The sequence below is a fragment of the Strongylocentrotus purpuratus genome, unplaced genomic scaffold, assembly GCF_000002235.5.
Source record: "Strongylocentrotus purpuratus isolate Spur 01 unplaced genomic scaffold, Spur_5.0 spur5_scaffold_14, whole genome shotgun sequence".
In the NCBI taxonomy this organism is placed as follows: domain Eukaryota; kingdom Metazoa; phylum Echinodermata; class Echinoidea; order Camarodonta; family Strongylocentrotidae; genus Strongylocentrotus; species Strongylocentrotus purpuratus.
In genome coordinates this window covers 9,078,163-9,100,161 of record NW_022145599.1, presented here as the reverse complement: position 1 = coordinate 9,100,161, position 21,999 = coordinate 9,078,163, and the positions used below count along the sequence as shown (strand labels likewise).

Below are 21,999 nucleotides of genomic sequence, written 5' to 3'. Positions count from 1 at the left end.
GGCGTACGAAGCTCGGGATAATCTACCTTGTAGTCATGCTAGTCATGAACGCTAGGCTTTGTTTTCAGATTCTGTCCCATATTAGGGAAAAGCAGTCCCATTTACTATTCTTGTTAACGATTTTAGTTTAGAGTCTGTGGAATGGGTCCTCGAATTGATGAGGGAATCCGCGTAACTTCATTAAAATCTGCGGTGAATATGGCCCGGAGTGTATGAAGAGGTTATTCGTAATGGGTATTGCCCGAATAGGGGTACCGAATAATCAGTATTGTCTTGGATGGTGGTTTTCTTTTATCGTTCGCATAAAACGTAAAATGCCAATTAGGCCCTACACATGAATAGAGAGTAAATGCCTACATAATATGAAACCCCTCTCCTCGTTGCAAGGCAATTAATTCACACTTTACATCTTCTTTTCATTATTAAATTTTGACGCAGTTAATTCAGTGTTTAACATGGAACGCTATTCTACTGAAAATAAATGAATTGATAAATTATTATATCAGTGAATAAATTAATAAATTAACTTGGCTCAATAAGTTCTCACGACAAACTCTCGGGAATTAAACGAGAACATTTTAGATTTGCTGTTTGTCGACTGGCAAAGTATAGGCCTTTAGTTTTGATATCTTTGACAGTGTTACTTTCAATGATTTGTTATTGATATAATTCCTTGATTTTAGTGCAATTATGTCAAATCATTTTTAGAAAGGATGTAATGGTGAATGTGCTCAGAGAAAGCGCCAGTCAGAATGCATAAGAAATGTCTGACTGAAAATGTTCGCTTCTTCTGGATACTCTTGGATACCGTTTTGTCCGTCCTTTACGGGATGGTGACCCGGTTGCATTTTATCACCGCGCAGCTATCGAGATACCAGGTTTATTATATTTATTACTACCCATGAATTTTCTTCTTTCTCTTGTCCCCTCCATCAAGTAAGCATGCTTTAGATCACATGAAGCTCATATAGCAAGTCGTGGTCATGAAATGATGTGTGCATGTTTATGCATGACCTTTATCTTGATATGCAGAGCCGTCGAACACATTGCCCGAGGCACACCAATACAGATGCGTGCATTTAAAATGCGCGCGCATATGAGACATTTGAGAGGGAGAGCGTAGGAGACGATGAAAATCCCGCCAAATGAATACCAGCAAGTGTAAGGTCGTAGTGAGAATGGCTGCTAACCTGCCGAATTCTCTACGTCCTGCTATGCACACATAAGTTTCTATTTGGTTTTGTAGTCTTCTGCGCTGTTTTCCTCGCGAGACATAATCGCCCAATTCATGTTAATTTTCTTGTGCGTTTTCGCAAAAGCAAACACGGCGAGGGATTTTGCAAGCAGCAGCTATGTCACGCTTGCTTTCGAAAGTAGAAAACGAGGAGAAGGAGAGAGGGGAAGCAGCAGTGTCCCCGGTAGGCCTGCAGAATGGCATGAATTGAGTCGCCTCAATTCGTTCTCTCATGCATGCGCGAAAGCGGAGGAGAATTCATTGCATAGGAAATAAGCCAGGCACAATAGGAGGTGACGGAGACAGCGCTTAGTTGGTCGAGGGCTCGCGTATTATTATCAGAGAGAAAGAATATGCCACTAAAAAGAGTTTCAGAGAAAGAGAAAGGGGGAGAGTGTACGTGTGAGAAAACAGAGAATGATAGAAACAGGGAGAGCGGACAATGATAATGAAATTCGTCTGATTGAAAAGTCTTTTTATACCCAAAGAGAAGAAAAATATTCCAAGATGTTTATCATGTTTGTTCACCCAATGCCCGAAGTACAGATATGGCACAGAATCCTTAGTATGCGTATTATTAGTATTACGGAAAATATAGTGCAAACGCTATGTATTTTTTCCTACCCCTTTAAAGGTTATTATAAGCACGAAGTTTGAATTAGGTAATGTGTTTCTATAGTTTTCCATGTATTAATCATTCTATGTAAACAAAAAAGAAATGCACATCATTAATTCAACAGGATCATAAAGGAGTTTGTATAGGCTAGAGAGCTTGGTATCATGGGGTACAGTATCAACTTTAGGACAAACTTGAAGTTGGATATATAGGCTAAATATAGGTGGAGTAAATCCCCATAACAATTATATACTTTACCCTATATTATTAAAGCTCAAACATGACTTGTATAGAGTGTGTAGGCTTCACATGTCGAATTCAGCATTAATATCGTGTACTCGTTTTCGAAAAAACATTGATGAAATATTTTTTACTATTCTTCTTTTTCATCGTCTTTTTGTTATTTACAGGAACGTGAAGATAATGGCGCTGCCAAAGACGTCACCATGGAATTCATAAACAGTAAGCTATAAATCATCTAGCATTTTGCTAGGGTTTCCGTTTGTCTAGGCTAACCGGGTGTTTACCCGGGAAAGCCTAGGCATAGGAGGCTAGATTTTAGCGTTTTTCGACTCGTACGGGATCCTTCACTGGCCAATGGCACAATCGCCTTGCGTTCGACCAGGGCACGGTGAAGCATCACCAACCAGCTTCGATCACCAGCAGAAGAAGGAAGAACCTGAAGCCTCTCTGGAAGTGCAGCAGCAGCATTCAGAGAAACGGCAACCTCAGGGCAAAGAGCCAGTACTTAATCAGAACCACCTATCGTCTAAAGACAGTTCACCGCCTCCAAGACAAGAACCCAATCCTGATAAACCAGAGACGGTGAGTGGCCGACAGCCTACGAAGCATCGAGCAACCGTAGCTACTTCAGCAACTTCTGCAGAGGCAACAGCAGCGGCTCCCGTGTCAGTTACCACATCCAACAAACACTCTCTTCGTAGTCCAGTCTTTGCAGATCTTCCTATATCATCAACATCATCAACATCATCGTCAAAGGTCAACGAAACATCGCACTCCCAACTCGGGGGATCGAAATTACGAGGCATTACCGTTGGTACCACCAGCGGTATTCGTAGCTCTACCATCACAATCACAAGCAAGGGGAAGCCGACTTATGACAAGATGGAAGCTTTAGGAGGTGAGTTTTAAATGCCCTCAGTTCAAGTGAACTCTGGGAACTACGAAGTAACAAAGAATTTCATATTTTCTGTTGATAATCAAAAATTATTTCATGTTGCGGACAAATATTGACAAGTTTATCCAAGTGCACGTTTCGCACAACTGCAAGTTTATCCTTTGCAAACATTGCACCCTTTCCGAGAGGCAACAACATTATCGGCATGCTCTGTGAATGGCATGTTTCAGTAATGTAAACAAAATTACATTCGCGTGACTCTGAATATTTTTGAATTTTCCTAATGATAAGATCATGTTCGATCGGCGAAATTTAACTGCCGAAATTATTATTGATAGAATGATAGAAGAGAAAACCGGGCTGGAGCATGGAAAATATGATGTCGACTATGCCTTGACCGCATGCAGCGAATGTATATATATGTCACACTACGATTTAGTACATAAGCTGATTTAATAAAGCATTATTAGACATCTGGAAATATGCTGACTCATTAATCATAGCCACTTTGACAAATAACGGCAAGCGATAGAAACAAAAAGGGGAATTAGAGAGATTACGTTGAATGCGTTTTGACGTTGGCATTATTGCAGCATTCAGACGCCGTTCTCAGACGAAACGGATGAAATTATCTGCTACCAAGTACGAAATGTCGCGATTATCGGAAATGAAAAACAGACTGAAAATGTGCTGTTGGGACAATTTCAACGTTTGCTTTGTTAATTTGTGATAGGTTGAAAATGCCAAATAAGACGCATAAATCCAAGCGGCGAAATGTCAAGATATGCTGGACGGTGATGAAGTTTTAATGATAATGAAGTTCACATTAAACGTGAGTCAAGCTAATTACAATTTCTGGGAACGTATCACAGAGATACAATGCTCTGTGGGCAAACGAACGAGCTACAGCGTGACGAGAATGAAATGAAGGAAGGGAGATGGGTACCAGCTTCTTGACCGAGGGGTTTTCCAGATGGACATTTCTTTGAAATGACGACAAAATAATAATGCACGCCACACCGTGTGCAAATCCATGAAACTTTCCTTTCAAGTCTTGTGACATTGGACCTTAATCATGTGATTTTTGACCGGTTGATGTGTCGTTTTCACATGTATGTCCATCTCTTTCTCTTTAAATGCAGTATATATATTTCATTGTAAATACAGTATTCACCAATTGCCGATGCTCATTGGGTTGAATGGACAAATTATCACAATGAGCAGTTACATAAATATCTCTATACACAGATCTTTTATGAGAACCAATACATTATAAGGCTAAATTTCGACATATTTCCACCGTTCGATAATATTTTTGAGCTAAAAATGCACCTTTTGTATAGCCCTGTTGAAGGTCAAGTAGGTAGCTAGAGCAACAGCAAGTGAGCATCTCCCTCCTTGGTAATATTTTGTTTTCTGTTTCTTAAAAAAATGTATTTGATCAAGATTGAAATTAGCGAGAAAAATGTCGCTCGGCTACCCAAAGTAAACCAATGATATTGAGTGCTCCATACCTGCCCAAGAATAAAATGCCTAGATTTACTACACTTTAACTATATACGGCATCTAATTTACACGTTTCTTTTATATTTTACTTTGTAATTCTGTTTGTGTTAACGGAATATATTCTTGGACTTAGATCTAGATCTGCATATAAATTGCTGGTAGTATTATAATCTCCCTGTAGAAGCAAATCGATTAATGGCCCAATTATTATTCTGCCACATAGGATTACCCCGAGTACAAAATAACAATTTTCATTCTCATTAGAAAAATAATTTTCTCTAAAAAACGGTTAATCTTTTTTTTTTAAATAATAAAAAGCCGACCGTCAGATTTTAAAATTGTTGGGTCGGTCGCAAAGGGCAATACAACACATTTTTGTTTGTTAAAGCCTGATGCGTATATGGGCGTGACCTTGCACGACGTCATCATCTTCATTGTCATTGATGCCACATGCAGACTCTGATCGACGACGGAATGAAGGAAGAGAAATATGACATTCAAGGAGATAGTGGTCAGTCTTGAAATGATCGATAGACTGTATCAATTTTTTATGAAGAAACTGTTTGCTCTCAGGGACGGATGCTAAACCATGCAAAATAGATGCAATCCAAATGTGAGTTTTGAGACTATCGGGTGAATATATGGTTGATAGAAGGTCGCTGTGGCAGCGGTAGTTATAGGGCTGAGTTATGAATTTCTAAGCCAGATGATTGAACCTGAGACAACGATATGCACAAAGTGGCAACATTGTGCTTATGAAGTCAGTACAAAAAAAAGTTAAGTCTATGAAAGAAACGCTCTTAAAGAAAAGAAAGGAAGAAAAATAAACGAAAACGAGCAAACACATACAATGGAGGAGCAGCACTACGGATATGGATTTTCATATACATTTCAATGTCTTGGCGGTGACTTTATAATTTTATGAAATGATTGTTTAAGAGCAAGGAATATGAACATTTTAATTTCTAAACAAAAGAACTTGTACTCTTTCTCTATTTTGTAATGTAATCAAAACAGAAACCACAATCTAATATGACCTATCCCCTATAGGAAGCGAACGTTGACCACAAATATCATGACATGATGAGTTATTTTGTATTTTACTTCCTTTATACAGGGACGTTTAAACAGTGAAGAAAAAAAAATAATGATTTGAGAACGATCTAGCTGTGGAAAAAAAGTCGAAAGGAGCTCTTCCAAAAAATTATAACAATGAATAGAAATTGAAGTATATATATAAATATTCTGGAATTTTCATTGAACCCCCAAAGAGCTCCCTTGAATAAAATTAAAAACCAATTAAAAACATGCTCAAACTGACTCTAATAATTCTCTACCATCCAACGATGCAATTTATTGCTTTCAAATTCAATAAAAGGCATTCGAATGAGATAATCTAATTGAATATGGTAGAGTAAATAAGACAATAAAAATATCAAAGGTCATATTTTGTTAATGATGTGTAGATCACGTTCTACGGGGTAAAAAAAAAGAAGAAAAGGGCAGCGTATGGTCACGCGGTGATGTCATATGCTTGTTACTTCATATTTTTTTTGACTATAAATATATTGCTATATCATTATAACTTCAAGAAAAAGGTTTTTGGATAGATTTGAATACAAATGTATACAAGTTTATCCAGGCATTCTTTTCCCCTCATTTTTCCTTTTAGTAGTTATTAATTTTGTTATTAAACAGTAATCTTCCGTTTTTCTAATCTTATCTTTCTTAAAGATAAACTCCAGTTCTGGTAAAAAATTAAAAAAAAATTAATTCTCACAGAATCAAACGAAACTTACACTGAATGTTCAAGATTACAAATAAATGACATGTGCCAAACAATTTTGGAAGAAAATGTATACTGGCTGAGTAATGAGCATAGAAAGACAAGGAAATCAAGGTAGTACTAGCCCCAACACCATGTGTGTTGTCCCATATATAGCTTTCTGTGTACAGTGCTTGTTACTTTACCAAGACTCTATGTCAAATTTATTATGATTTTGATGACTCCAGAACCATGCAGTGCACACCAATACTTACATGCTACATAATCAACTGTTTCTGATCCTTTCCACACCTTTTCTTTCACAATGCAATCGCATTAGTATACTAAAGTTTATCTTTAATATCTGATTTCCTCAAATGCTATTCGCTCTTTTTTCTTTTGGCAGTTCTGCTATCAAAAGAAATTTTTTTTGGCGTTGGAGGTTCCCTCTTGGACTTTTTGGGGGTATACCTTTTTAATTTCCTATTTTATTTAACCGATTTAGTCTTTGAATTTATATTATTTTTCGACAATAATTTAGCTGACTTGTATTCATTAGGAGATTAAGAATCGCTCCTTAGTCCTGGAAAGTTTGTATAAATGTGTATGAAGCGGGGAAAAAACTTTTGGAGAAGCGTGTCTTATATAATTATTACCAAATATCTACGTTATACAACAATGTACAATAATTTGGGATACAAGGAAGTGCGGCAGTGTACCTGAATAGAAGTATATGTATCATGCAACCAACCGCTTGGTCAGTGCACTGGAACAAAAGGAAATAGTAATTTAATTTTTGAATCATTATTCTTCCGCGGCATTTAGAGAGTTTCTGCAAGAAAGATGGCGTACATGTATATTTACAAACAAATGGTTTGTGTAATCTAGCTATATTATCGCGGTGCTGGTTTGTCTCCATTTTCTCGTTTTCCTAATCATCGAGTCTGTTACATCACCCTTCCTGGTCGGGCAAAGGCTCACGGAGCGAATGGAGCCTAAAATGACATTTCACTACGAGCCTGGATTGGCTGAAGAATACCATAAAACCCGTGGGCGAATCAAAATCTAATTTCTGCCATCCTCACTTCATGAATATCCCCATACGTTACAGGCTGGTTATTATAGACGCGGCGTTCGCGTTTTATCTTATTTCTAAATCGCTCGACAACGTTGACTTGTTTTCCTTGAACACCCGCCCTATTTTATTCTAGTATACCGCCCTTCATTATTTTGGAACACTATTTTTTTCCAGTGTTACAAAATATGACAAAGAAAGAATTCTCTATTATGTTGGAAATAACGCTAGTCGAGAGTTTACGAGATGTTATCGATTAATCATTGTCGTAATTTATACAATTTGTTATTTACAACGGATCTATAGGACTAAGTATCAGAAGAAGATAGACTGTATGTTTTTTGTCTCTATTTTTACTGGTATCTATCAACCGTTATGTATGGGAACCACAATAAAGAAAGGAGTAATATAGTAATAATCATAATTAGTATGTATGTATGTGTTAGTGTATATGTGCGTGTGTGTGTGGTTGTAATATGTATGCGCATTTCCATATGATTTGTCACCCACAGGCGTAAAAGTATATGCTGAAAATATTAATGATGCATTTGCGCTGAAAGATTGTAATTACCTCAGCAATTGCCCACCAACATTCTCCTAATATTTTGGGTAAATACTGTATTGTATACTCCCGGTCCCAAATACACAAAGCAATTACATGATATCTTTGCATGGATGCGAGAGAGATCATCTGAATTGACAAGTCATAAGTGGTGTATGATATCGGCAGAAAGCATGATTACCTTGATTAATGGTAAACTTGAAGAAAACACGCAGACAAAATATAATGAACAAAACATTGTAAACTGATATTTCTGTACCTTTTACATCTTCTATTACACATTTTAAAGGTACTATGTCCCATTTGCAGGCCAAAAAATCAAAAGGTTAAATTCCAACGGCATTTGAAAGATAAAAGTAATGTAGAACTTCCCTTAAAAAAGGTGGCGCTTGAAAATGTCTTCAAGTGGGAAAATAACGACTATTAGTAGTCAAATCGACTTAGGAGCTATAGAGCCAATAAGTAATAGTCTTGATTTTCAGACCATTGTACCAAATTGTAATGCGTTTTATGCTGCGCAAAGATTCAATCAGTTTAATTTTGCCATCACAAAAAGTGGGTTATTGATGTAGACAAATGCTCATGTACCCTTTACATCTAATTTTATGTATGTTATTACCAAAGAAGAAAAAAGCCAGTCCGAGTCAGTCACTCAATAGTGTCTGACAGTGAAGTCTAGCAAGCAAACAGGTTTCTTTGCATAATTTGAATATTAGGACACTGCTACCGTTTAAATTTCACAGATAGGACATACATGACATATTCATAATTCCTGCAAAGTTCTACAGAATTTGAGGTTGGCTGCAAAACGGACGTAGTACCTTTAAAGGTACTATGTCCCATTTGCAGGCCAAAAAAATGAAAAAGTTAAATTCCAACTGCATTTGAAAGATAATACTAATTTAGAACTTCCCTAAAAAAGGTGGGGCTTGAAAATTTCTTTAAGTGGGAAAATAACGACTATTAGTTGTCAAATCGACTTTAGGGCTATAGAGCCCAAAAGTAATAGTCTAGATTTTCAGACAATTGTACCGAATGGTCATACGTTTTATGCTGCGCAAAGATTCAATCAGTTTAATCTTGGCCATCACAAAAAGTGGGTTATTGATGTAGACAAATGCTCATGTACCCTTTACAACTCGTTTCATGTATGTTATTACCAAAGAAGACAAAAAGCCAGTCAGTCACTCAATAGTGTCTGACAGTGAAGTCTAGCAAGTAAACGGGTTTCCTTGCATAATTTGAATATTAGGACACTGCTAACGTTTAAATTTCACAGACAGTACATACATGACATATTCATAATTCCTGCGAAGTTCTACAGAATTTGAGGTTGGCTGCAAAAGGGACATAGTACCTTTAACAGAGGGGCTCTTGAAATTTACTTTGAAGGGTTTATTTTTGCCGGAAATCAAATTTAATTTATGGTTATTATTATACATTTCCCTTTATGTTCTCCTTAAATTGGTAATTAACATTAACAGGTATTGTGATTAATTAAATGTGTCATTGTGTGATGATTTTCTCATCCCTTTTTCATCAGGATCGGGCTACCCTTACGGCGCCTCCTTCATGGTTCCCGGTAACGCAGCGGCCTACAAACCAAGTGGAAATATGCCTCCTCCGCAGTTACATCTCCGAGGTCCCTGGCCTCCGCAACACATTGAAGGTACGCATTTATGCATATAGCATTTTCCCCAACTGCAGTATTTGTGTATTTTCTCTCTCTCTCTCGAAGTATTCAGTGAAAGTCCTTCACCTTCATGTTTTAGTCCTATACCATGCCTTTTTGTTTAGCAATAGTGGAAGTTCATCATAATTTCTTTTCTTCTCATGGTACCATGTGTACATGTATTTGCTTATTTAGTCTTTTGTCTGCGTAAGTCACACAAAAAAATGATAATTTTCGTGTCTTCTTGGAAATCATATATTTTCATTTCATATCATAAAACTTCAGTTAGTATGGGTTCAATTTAAATGTGTCAATGATGATTTATGCCTATTTCTTTCATTCACCCTTGTAGATATGTGACTATGAAAAGGCACTGGTTTTGATCATGATCTTTTTAAATTCATTTCAGTTTTGTATAAAAAGAATATATAAGTATCTCCTAAACCTATTCTTGATTCTCTTTTACATTCAATTGTTCATCCTCACGCTCACTTCTCTCTACCCACTTTTCCTTTATTCCTTGCCTTTTCATTGCTTTTCTGTTCACGGAACAATAATTCTTTCACCCGATCATCTGCTCCGGTCCTTCTCTCTCCCTTTGGTCAACTTCTCTTTTACCCACTGTAATTTCCTTCCGAGAGCTGAAAGAGAGAGAAAAAAAATGGTGCATTCTTTTTGGTCTCCCCTTGTGTGTTGACAGGCTATGCGAGCCTGCCTGTCGGAGCCTCTTCGCTCTACCCACCGTACCTGTCGCTGAGTGGTTTGTCGCCTTCGGCTGCTCCTCTTGGTGGGGTTTCCTTTCTGCCACAGTCCTCCATGCACGGCTCAGGTACCACCACAACACTCACTGCCTTCGTTACTACCAAATTACATTTTCACCTTCACATAAAACACATCCACGCACCCACCCACACACATAACGCACGCGCACACACCGCACGCACAACGCACACGCGTGCGCTCAACGTATCCCAACACAAAGGGAGCTGAACGAAGTAGGGGAAGGGTTAGGGGAAAGAATGGACACCTAAAACTTGAATACGTCTTGACCCCCGAAGCTCTATGAGCTAGATTAAATTTATTCTTGAGTGTTGTTAATTGAACAGGAGTATCGCATTTATGTCGGCAAAATGTTACACGGTGGATTGGGTTCAAGTGTACATGACGTTTTCCTGTGGACTGTAATTAAAACTGTGAAGATCCATTCTTAATTACCTCAGCAACGCTTTTACACGGCTCGGTTCCATTCGCATGGGCCTGTAACATTAGCTGCCCCATCATTCAAGGCCTAATGATTATACCCGAATTCGCAGGTTCCTTTCTTGTCGGCACACTGAGCAATGAGGCAGGGGATTATGTAAATTCGATACAAGATCATTTTAGTCATGGGATATTGTATATCGCTAATTCCTCTCGGGAGCTTTATCACGAGACACATGGTCAAAATTTAAATGGGATTTTGTTTTCCTTGTTAAAGTTAAGGATATCCTATGGGACTATTGTGTAAGAAGGATGCATGCCAGTGTTTTTATTTAATCACTTTCGTAATGAGGGTCATGGATCTGAAAACAATATAAATAACGACCTTAGTTTAATAAGTAATGCGGATGATGAAATTCTAATTTACGTACGCAATTCAAATATAATTTAAAAACCGAGCAGTATTTTAAAAATCAAGAAAAACAAAGGCGTTTTTGTGAGAAGTCGTGTGCAGCTCTTGAAATTGGTGCCGTAGTTCCCTAGGGCTATCTCCTGAACGACAAGGTTAAGTTAAATACCAACTTATGTTTGCAGTATTTGAAGATATAACACAAACCAAAAGAAGATCTTTCTAATACGCTTAGGTTTTCTAAAATAGATCGCTCATTTGTTTGTGCTAACCGAGAAAATTCGATATGAACTGTAAAAAATTCTGATTGTCTCTGGAGAAAAGATATATAATCGAATTTTTGTTTCAATTATTTCGTACTTATGGATATTGATTCCAAATTTTATGAAGACTCGTATCACTACCAAGAGTTCAGGTTTCCCTCCTTTCGAGAACATCCCCTACAGAATCTGATAATTTACCTCGAAATCGCGTAAATAATGTTAAAGATGTTTTATTTAGCCCTTCAAATTGAGAATCTATTCTATTTTATTTATATTCAAGTTGAATTTGTATAATTATTATCCGTTATCTCTTTTCTTTTTGAAATGTGCAGACGGCCAACCTGTACCAGCCACAATCCATCCACCACAAACGGACAGCAAAAGCTTGATTTCCCATCACCATTTGTCCGCAATGAAGGAAAAGGATAGTCTGCTGGACAGTCCCAAGCACCATGCCGTCACCATGGGCAAGCAGCGGCATCCAACCCTGCTCCCGCCCAAAATGGAAAGTGATGTCAGCGCTGCGATGAGAGCAGGAAAACATGATAAATCGGTTTCCAGGGAAGGACATGGCAATGACTCGCAAACCCGGCAAAATCAGCATCAAACGAGCGGAAAGAGGCACGTCAAAGAAGAGACACATCCGCCCCCGCCGCACGTGGAGAGCGGTGCCTCAAAAAATCAAGCCAGCGCTGGATGGGAATGCAGCGAGAGCAGGATGCAGAAAAGGGCGGGGCAAGGCGGTGCAGAATGTTGGAAGGGGAATTCCCCACCGTCATCGTCATCACAGTGTAAGGAAAAACGCGAGTACGGTGGAGCTGGTGATGGACAAGAGAGGAAAAGGAAAAGCTCGAAGAAAAGAGTTGAACATGCAGATGAGAATGGGAATTCTTTAAAAACGAATGACGGTAAAGCGGTTCCTTCAGGAAAGACATTGTCGGAGAGGTTAGCAAGTCCACCAGGGGGTGGTAAAGGGTCTACCCCGGGAATGGGGGTAATCAACAGCATGGGGACCGTATTATCCGTTGGTGTGGAATCATATGCCCTCCCAGGGAACATCCATCATACTGCATCGCTATTGAAGACAGTATCACCACCGTTGACAGTTCCTGGTGGCTTTACAGAAGGATCTAGGCAACTGCAGAAAGCATCTCCTGGAGCCAGTCCTGCACTCAGTCCAGGAGATGCTTCGCAAAGTGCCATGAAGAAACACTCGCCGAAAGAAAGTTCAAAAAGGATTTCTGATGGTATAGGATCGAAACAAGGGAAAGACGATAAACGAGATGAAAAACTTTCGAAAGATACCCAATCAACTGGAGATAAACTCATGAGCCCGAATTCAGGTAAATACAAGAAATACATCTGAAAGGTATTTTGTTCTCCCTTTATACAATTTTCTGCTGCACTTTCTCCATTTTTTTCTCTTGTTTCCCTCAATTGTTATGTCTGTTCTCAATCATTTGTCTCAATTTATCCTTATATGATTTTGTTTAAAATGTTATCAATATGACAGGTTATGAGTGTGCTTGGATGCTTTCTGTCGCAAGTCCTTATTTCCCTTTTAGTTTTTTTATAACGTTTCCAAAGTTTACAGACGGGCTTGCAATCAGCTATGTATTACATTTAATTCAAGAATGAATACTTCCTTAGCCCGGAAAATCGTCATTGCATGTACCTCCACGAGGAAAAAATGGAAATAGAATGTGTAATTCAACATCAATCTTCTAATGTCTTATCAAGTGGAGAAATTTGACTTCTTATACATTAAATAAAAATTTTAGTGAGACGTCCCCACACGAATATCTTAGGCTCGGACTGTAGAGAGAAGACTACTCCAAAGTTACACTGTAATCTCGAAAAGAGCCAATTACATGTCCGTGACAACATTTTCCGAAACCCTGCAAAACCCTGCATGACTCTCCACGGACCCCAAAGCTTTTCGAGACAGTATATAGGTCGTTTAGGCTTAGAGGAATCACGCATGGACTTCCTGATAAAAGGTCCCAACTGTTTCAGTCAAAACATGTTGAACCTTCACGCATGCACCCATGACGCACAAACCAAAACACTTGCAGTATACGGGGCAATGGACACTACTTTAACCAAGGGTTGTTGAATGCTAGCCCTGTATTGCAAAGGCCAAACAGTCTCGTTTTTTAGTGATTCGGAAATTTTAAAGAATTGTACTACAATTTTCCATTTTTCTATTCTGACTTTAATTTCTAAAGTTTGTGGATTCATTTTTGGCGGATATTGAATGTTCCTTTGCGAGAGCTTATGTACTGTTCTTCAGAATACTAAGTAAAGAAAAATTGAGATTACTTGCATAGTTGCATTTTCTTTTGAAATTGTACGCAGAAGAAATGTGTAGCCAAATAAGTCTTAATGCCTATCAAGGCTATCATACTGCTACAATAACCAATCGATGACATATAACATAAATTGAATTGTCATAGTTTTACAATCAAAAAGGTTGTTTTACCTGCGAGGCTTTCGCCTAATCTTTGCTGCAGGTATCATCGACAGAGTAGGCGAAAGTCTCACAGGTAAAACAACCTTTTTTATTGTGAAAAGATGAATATTCAATTTATGGAATTACTAACTATCAGATGATCCCTTTCAAGGATGAAATATTACATAAATTAAGCATGAGTAGATGACTTTTTTTTGCAAAGATATTGAGTTTTAGAACGGTATTAGAGATACCTCTTCTCTGAGTATACCTGTCTGGAGATAAACCGTTGTGTTTAGTGCTTGGCCTAGTTAAAGTAGTAAATAACGCAAAATTAAGGAATATAAGAATTTATTTTTTTTTCCTGTGCCCCTTATGTGGGAAGACGTTTAAAGCGAAATAAATTCGAGTAGGCCTGTTTGATAAAGATTCCAGATTTGGTATGAATTGTATCCATAGTTTCGAACACCCTTAAAGTAAGGATGTGCTCAAGGTTTAAATTCAATTTATTATACTTTGTTTTAATGTAGACGTTGAAGAGAAATGTGTTTAATGCGATAAAATTCCCAAATGTTCATTTCAAAACAAATCTTGAAAAGGAATCCCTACGTTATTTTCTCTTTTAGGAAATAGTTGCAAGACGTAAGGGAAAAAGAGGGAAATGTAATGTTTAAGTTACGATGCGAAGGTTTTTTGAATTTCAGTGAAAGACAATAGACAAAGGAAATCTCTAATTCTCTACCATAATTCGATGTGTTCTATACAGGGTATCAAATTACATATTTAATATTAAACTTTCACAGAATTAGGGGAATTCGGAAGCATGTACAGTTAAAAACTAAATGTTTAATACCCCTTGGGAATTCGATGAGTTTTGTGTTTTGTTCTTCTTCATAACTCCAAAATGCAAGATGGGCTGGTTGAATTAGGGCCTTTGTTGAATACTTTTAGATGTAAGTTTTGATATGTCACATTATTAAGAAGCGTAAACCTGGACAAATCAATTATGAACATGCTTTAAGAAATTCAAAACTTGGTAAGGGTATGAATAGTTTAGCTGTTAACTGTATGTAACGTTATTTAGTAGAACTGTTGGCCTATACTGTTTCATGTGCAAGCTAACCTAAGTACATGTATACTGATTTTGATATTTCTTCCTCGGTTTTTAAGCAGGATGGTGTTCATCTATATGTTTTGTTATTAATCGTTATCAAGACACAGAGTGATCCTAATTACTTTCATTTTTAACACCACCTTGAATAAATCATAATACAATCTTGACAAAATCACGAGACAGAGATGAAGAACGATAAGGAGGGAAAGATTCCCGCATAGGCTTTAAGACCATCGTATGTTGGCGTCACTCAATAGGTTACGAAACTATTAATCATTAAGCAGCCGTCTTGCTTGCAGTACCTCTCTGTACGAAGGCTCGGACGGTTAACAAGCAGTAAACTTGATCAATCGGACAAACGTCATTCAAGAAGGTGAAGGTTGGCACATGCACGCATCTTTCAAATAATCTTCTTCCTCGAGATCTTAAGTCATGCCTGACATTTTGAAATTACCGAATAGACGAAGGCGAACCACCTTATTTTAAAAGTACTGTTAGGTGTTTCCAGGCGCGGATCCAGGATTTCTTAGGGGAGGGGGCCCAACTTTTCTTTTTTTTTGCTCCCGAAAATTTGAAAAACGCGCCGGCCAAAAATTCGCTCAGTTGGGGGGGGGGGGGGGGGGGGGGGGGGGGGGGTAGTGAGCACATTTTTTTTTTTTTGATCCTCAAAAAATTTCAATTTGCACCCCCCCCCCCCTTGAGCGCCAGGGGGGGGGGCCCAACCCCAAAAATCGTAAAAATCACGTGATTTTACATGATTTTTTTCTCAAGGGGGGGGGGGGCCCGGCCCCCCCCCCCTGGATCCGCCACTGGGTGTTTCTAATCATGTAAAGCGGAATGCTAATTTGTATCTTTTAAATGCTAAATCATATTAATCTACTCTTATCATTAAGCACGATTACTTATGTTTAGAGGTTATCGTTCTCGCCAGGAAGCACTGTATATATTTTTGGAACATTTCGTTGTTTTCCCGCTTCGACGCAGTTTCTATGTAGGGATTCGCCGTAATTTATGTCGAATATGAAATTAAATTGTGCAACGCGAGAGATAACCAAAGGCACATTAGGGGAAAATAAACAAGATTTAATCAGATTTCTTTCCAATCTCCTTAAAGTTACAATGAACATGCATTGTTGATGTGCTTCTTTGTGATGCGTGTAGAATATATTGTCATCCATTTCTCCCAACGGGATTTTTTTCTTCGCCTTTCGCTTCATTTGCACTAGATATGGACCCATCATCATTATCCAATTATCAATATCAAGCAACTATTGCGCAATTTGATTTCGCTTATAGGTGTACGTTGGAGTCCAGAATTTAAGTCATATAAATATTCTACATCTGTACGATATGTTTTCTATAAATCCATACCAGTAAATGGATTTACACTGTGCTGAAGCCGATTTTTGTGTTATGGTGTAGCAGAGATAAATATTGACTTACAACAGGCGAATTTTCTTTTTCATTTCTCTTGAATTGTTTTCAGGATCTGTAGCTCCTTATTAATAAGACTTTGAGGTTGAGGATATAAAATTTTGTTTGCCTATTTGAGGCGTCAGCAAAATGTTTGATACTGCTTTTAAAGTTATATATTTTCCATTTTAAATGTACATGATCGCAAAGTCTTTCGAGAAATCAACTCCAAGCCAACTTCTAAACCTTATTATATCCCCCTAGTATATATCCAATCATGTGAATCAAATAGGATAGCCTAATAATACATCACTGAAATGCTGGCATGATTCAATAGATGATCGATTTATTTTCTTCTCCGAAAATTCTAACGATCGTGGTATTCATGTTGGCCTATTTAGTACTTTAACGCTTTTTTTGTGTACAAAGCTACCATAGCCAATGCATGCATATCGGGGGGGGGGGGGGGGCTGGATAACGGATAAAATCTGATAGAATATAATATTTTCATCCTTTCTTTCTCTATAGTTCCGCATTGTTGATTTCATTTCATTTTGTTATTACATTGATTACCGTCCAACATATCCGGTGCTGAAGCCAATGGAAATCACGTTGTTTTCCTGTAATCTTTCGTATGATATGTTCATCTCAGTTTCATTATTAAAACTTGGCAATGTAGTTGAGAACTAGAGATATAGTGGTAACGTTGATGTAAAGGAAGGAATTGTCTTGGTATGGTGTTCATAACTCAAGCTTTCTCCCCTTCATGTGAATATTATTTTGCTTCGGGCGAACATGCATATTAATGGGTATATTGGATTAGCTTGGACAAAATCCTATAAACGTAGAAGCGATTTGGCGAATGATGATGGGAGAAAAACAATTTTATCAGAAGTAGAGCGAGAGGATGTAAGATGGAGGAATGAAAACAGAAACTTCAGATACTGACCCTTTAAAAATAAACCGGCGAATCCCTGGTGATTGGAGTGCAGAAAGTCTATAGCTAAAGCCTCTGTATGCGAAGATGCGGTGGCTCCATACGTGCAGCTGACAATCATCAGCCCGCTAGCCGCCGCTGCCTGTGTCTCCAGGATACGGGTGTTTCCTATTTCACGTCGATTTTCTTCTCGAGTCATTATCCACCATCTGGAATTCCCCGTGAAACACGGCTTCCCAAATTTGATGCAAATTCTCCAAACTCTTTGCTCTGAAATAACACCTGAGGGCGGTATTAGGTTTTCATTTATGCGCAAGATCTCTATCTCTCTCCCTATATGTCTGTCTCTCTGTCTCTCTCTCTCTCTCTCTCTTTCTCTCCCTCCTCCTGATTTTCTCTTTCTCTCGTCCCCTAGTCTCCCCTTCACTCCTTCTATTCCTCTCTTCTTTTATTCCTCTCTCACTTTCCTTCTATCCCCATCTCCTAACACTTCTTTCTTTTATCCATATCGGCCGCGAATGTGATTCTTTCAAGTGCTTTATAGCGCAATGCTGGAATCTTTTAAACACAAGTTATATCATATAGAAAAGCAAATTATTCAGTATAAATAAAAAAAAACGGCAACTAGAGCTGCGTGAAACGGAGGAGGGATACAAAAATATTAGAAAGGGGGATCGGTATGATAGTAAGGTAGAGAGGGGGTGTCAATATACGGAAGTAAAAGCGAGAATAGGGAGAAATAATATTTTTTGGAATGAGATTGTTAATGAATATGGTATTGTCTGCAATTATAATTATTTGATGCAAACAGTTTCGCGTAACGGAAAAGGAAGAGAGAAAATTGTAACGCGGAGCGGTGTAAAACATGGCAATTAAAAATAAACAAACAATAATCAAGAAAAGTCTAATCCAATTCAATAAATCTTATATGAATCCACCTTTCAACCTTGCGTGAGAAACAACATATCTTACTTTGAAAACACGTTTCTCCCATTCCTTCCTTAACGAATGTGCCAGCTCTCGGAAGCGTGATAAGTGTTCCAAAAACATTTTCGAACCAGTCTATAGAATCAATTCCATTAAAGATAGCGGACGTTTGAAACAATTAACTTTCGAACTTCTCTTAACAATAGATATGCCATCACCAATCAATTTTTTTCTTCCGCTTTCCCGTTTTAAATAAAAATTGTACTAAGTAATATCGTCAATTGCTGTGTTGTTTTCCCGCTTGAAACGGGGACAACGGGTAAACCCCTTTTTTGAGGGGGGTGGGGCGCACATTCCACAGTTTGGACTTTGGACTGTCTTTGACTATATCCATGTAACATATTGCAGTGACACCTTTACCAATCTAAACTACACTTTCAGCAATTTAACAAACGTTTGTCTTTGTACACGTCTACCTGGCACAAGACGTCGTGCTTTAATTTTCGTTATTTTTTCAGTTTTGTTCTCATATTTTATACGACAATACCGTTAATGAATAACCGTCAATACAATACAATCATTATTATGTTTGGTAAGGTAAAGCAACATAATGCACAGACTATGAAAAATGCAACGTTATCACCGACAAGAAATAAAAGCCCAACCACAATATTTTTTCTTCATCTATGACCACTGAATGAATACAACCGAGCATGTACCGAAGTCTTTATAATAATTAACGCCATGAGTAATTCCTCCTGTACACAAGATATGTTGCGTTGTTGATATAGAAGGGATCTTGTAATATAATCCGTACATCCAAGGCTTTAGTTTCTTCCTTCCTCTGCGTTAAAATTCATAATTGCTTCCGTGATGCTTGTATCCGTGTCACGATTGATACATACAGCATTGAGAGCTGATCAGTCGTTGACTGGATTCTGATCATGGTTTCCTTCACTCATAAAAAAGGAGGAAGGGCCGCCTTCTTTCCTTCTGCAACTTAACTCTTTTCTTCTTTTTTTCTTCTGCTTTGAAATGTTGGAAATAACATACTGCGTGATGATTGATGTACAGCAAGATTCATCTAGGTGTGTGTGCCTATGAGGATGTGCGTGTATGTGTGTGTGTGTGTGTGTGTGTGAGAGAGAGAGAGACAGAGAGAGACAGAGAGAGAGAGAGAGACAGAGAGAGGGGGTGAGAGGGAGGCCTCACGCCTTTGACTGAATACATTGCGTTCTCTCTCTCTCTTTTGTTTTTGTCTTTTTTTTGTGCCTGTGGCACGGACATGTAGGGTTAACGAGATTTGCCAGAATGAATTACGATTTTAATTGATCCCCTGAACACTAAGGGATGGAGTGATAACTACATGTGTACGGATGCAATCTTATAATTCACGAACCTTCTTGAGATATATATACATTTCATCTTCTGCACTTCTGTTTGATGAGAACAATTTATTAGCAGCTGGTATTACTATTTAACACAAATCAATTAAACACGGTTCATGATGATTTCATACAATAGACGCATGATATTCCCTAGACTGCTGAATATGATTGTGTCGTGAAAAGAGATCCGTTATCTGTGTAATAATACTAGTTCAGTTGAGTATTGATTGCTGTATGAATTTGTCAGCAGAGTGCCAATGTGAAACACGCCCTCATATGTCCGAAATTGCATTTCATATAAACACTTGATACATATATAGCTTATTGAGGAACAATCACTGAATATACATTTAGATTACTGTAGTGGATGCGATTGATGTGTTGGTGTATTTTTTTGGATATGACCGGACAGAACATGTTGTAGTTATCGAATTATTCACTTTTTACCACGGTTGTCACTGTATCTTTCGTAAGTTCAAGTTTCATTCATTCACATACTTAAATTACTACTGTATTACAATTTACTTTGATTTTTAATGACATTTCTCATTGTATTTTATGCAAACGTTTGCAGTTAGCGGTAACGTATTTCTTCTTTTTGGTCATGTAGGTGCTCAAGCCTCGCCCACTGTATCTCCATCCAACACCAACCCTCCTGTTCATCTGGGATATATGCCAATGTATTTGCCAAACACGTGTCAGCTGAGTCTAGATAAAGAAACGAACAAAGATGCGCCGAAAAGCGGAACAAAAGTGCATGCCACCACTTTCGTACCAGCTCCAGGGGAATTCATACCTGGTCCGGCGACCAACGCAACGGTGGGAATTTCATCGGGGAAAGACGCAAAGTGTAAAACGTCGCCGTCTCTGCCTGTAAGTTCAAACGGGAAATCCCCGACTTCTCATCCGGGCAAAGGGAAGAGCAGTGATGCTAACGGAAAGAAGGAATCTCCTAAGACTCCACTTGTAGCCAAGGGTGCAATGCAAGCCACGGGGGAGAAATGCGATGGAATTAGCCGATGGGACGATAAGAAGTCATGCAGTAAGTCACCTGGTGGTGATTATACGGACAGCGTGAAAGGATCTTCTGTAGGACCCGATTCAAGGGAAGATATGCATTCCAAACACGATGACAATGAGAGAAGAGAATTGTATAGCAAGAAGAGACACCTCAGTGGCAACTCGAGCGGGTTGAAATATGATTCACGAAGTGATTCGAGAAGTGATAGTAAACCCGACAGGACTAGTAGCAGTCATAGCAGTGGGAAACATAGCAGTCGTGCGCGGAGTATATCGGGACCAGACCCTGGTGTATCGGGTTTAACTTCACCTCGAGAATACAGCTCAAAGCATAATGATAGACACACGACGACGGACAAATCTCTTGAAGAACATCGTCGAAGTATGGACCTTGTGACGGGAAGGGTCGGCCACCCCGGTCTGTATTACGACATGGCCATGGTCACTGATAGGTCACGGACAGATACGACCCATCCACTGCCCACTTATCATGGCGAGTGCTTCACACCATCTTCTGCAGCTCATGAAGCAGCATTAGCAAGGCATGAAAGCATGCTACGGACAGCTCTCATGGGTAGCGCCCACCGGATGCCAGCCGGGACCGGTGGCGCTCCTCTGGCTTCTTCGCCAAGTTCGCAACCGTTCATCGTTTCCGGCCACGCCACGTCGGTTTCTAATTCGCATACGCCTTCGAGTAGTAAAAAGACCGTGGGATCCGCCAGCGAAGGGACTGGTATTCAAGGGCGTGGGACACCCGGGATCAAGGTTTCGGATGGAAGGTGTCCACCTATCGGAATCGCAGTGGCACAGCAGAGGCAGGATGGCGATAGCACCGGAACACAAGGAAGGCATCCGCCGCGGTCGAATTCTAGAAGTAAGTGTATGGATTGGCCTACGGTCATTTACTACTGTAACGAGCATCTACCTTTTTTTTTTTAAATAAAAGCACGATCGCAAAAATTGTCATGATATCAAACCACCTGTAATGATCATATTCGGACAAAATGTGAGGATACATTTATTGCAATGTCCTCACATTTCAACAGGAGAAGCATAAGGCTATTAAAATTGAATTATGTTGATTATTTTGCTTTTAGAGTCTTTTCGTTTGTGTTGGGGTAACGATGTTTTACGGTTCTCATGAAATTGCATATGGATATTTGTTAACACGTTTGTTTCACAAATTTGTCCGTTTCTGCTTTTGTTCCTGAAATAAAAATAATAATAATGATCATCTGATACCTTGTTCCGTGCCAGTTATGGCCTTTAAGATTTCTTAGTTAAATACCAAATACCCACAAACTCCAT

At 38.6% G+C, this 21,999-nt stretch overlaps 1 protein-coding gene across 6 annotated transcripts in view; it reads left to right on the top strand.

Annotated features, from left to right (window-relative positions):
* Positions 1-21,999, top strand: part of LOC581495 (trinucleotide repeat-containing gene 18 protein) — a 44,104-nt gene that overhangs the window by 2,183 nt on the left and 19,922 nt on the right. For 5 of the 6 annotated variants that reach the window (XM_030984135.1, XM_030984136.1, XM_030984141.1 and 2 more), the window contains exons 2-6: positions 2,261-2,991; positions 9,440-9,565; positions 10,269-10,397; positions 11,773-12,783; positions 20,282-21,565. In XM_030984135.1, coding sequence (XP_030839995.1) covers positions 2,448-2,991; positions 9,440-9,565; positions 10,269-10,397; positions 11,773-12,783; positions 20,282-21,565 — 3,094 coding nt within the window. In that variant the 5' untranslated portion in view covers positions 2,261-2,447. The remainder of the gene's footprint in view (positions 1-2,260; positions 2,992-9,439; positions 9,566-10,268; positions 10,398-11,772; positions 12,784-20,281; positions 21,566-21,999) is intronic. The other variant, XM_030984139.1, reaches the window with a different exon arrangement.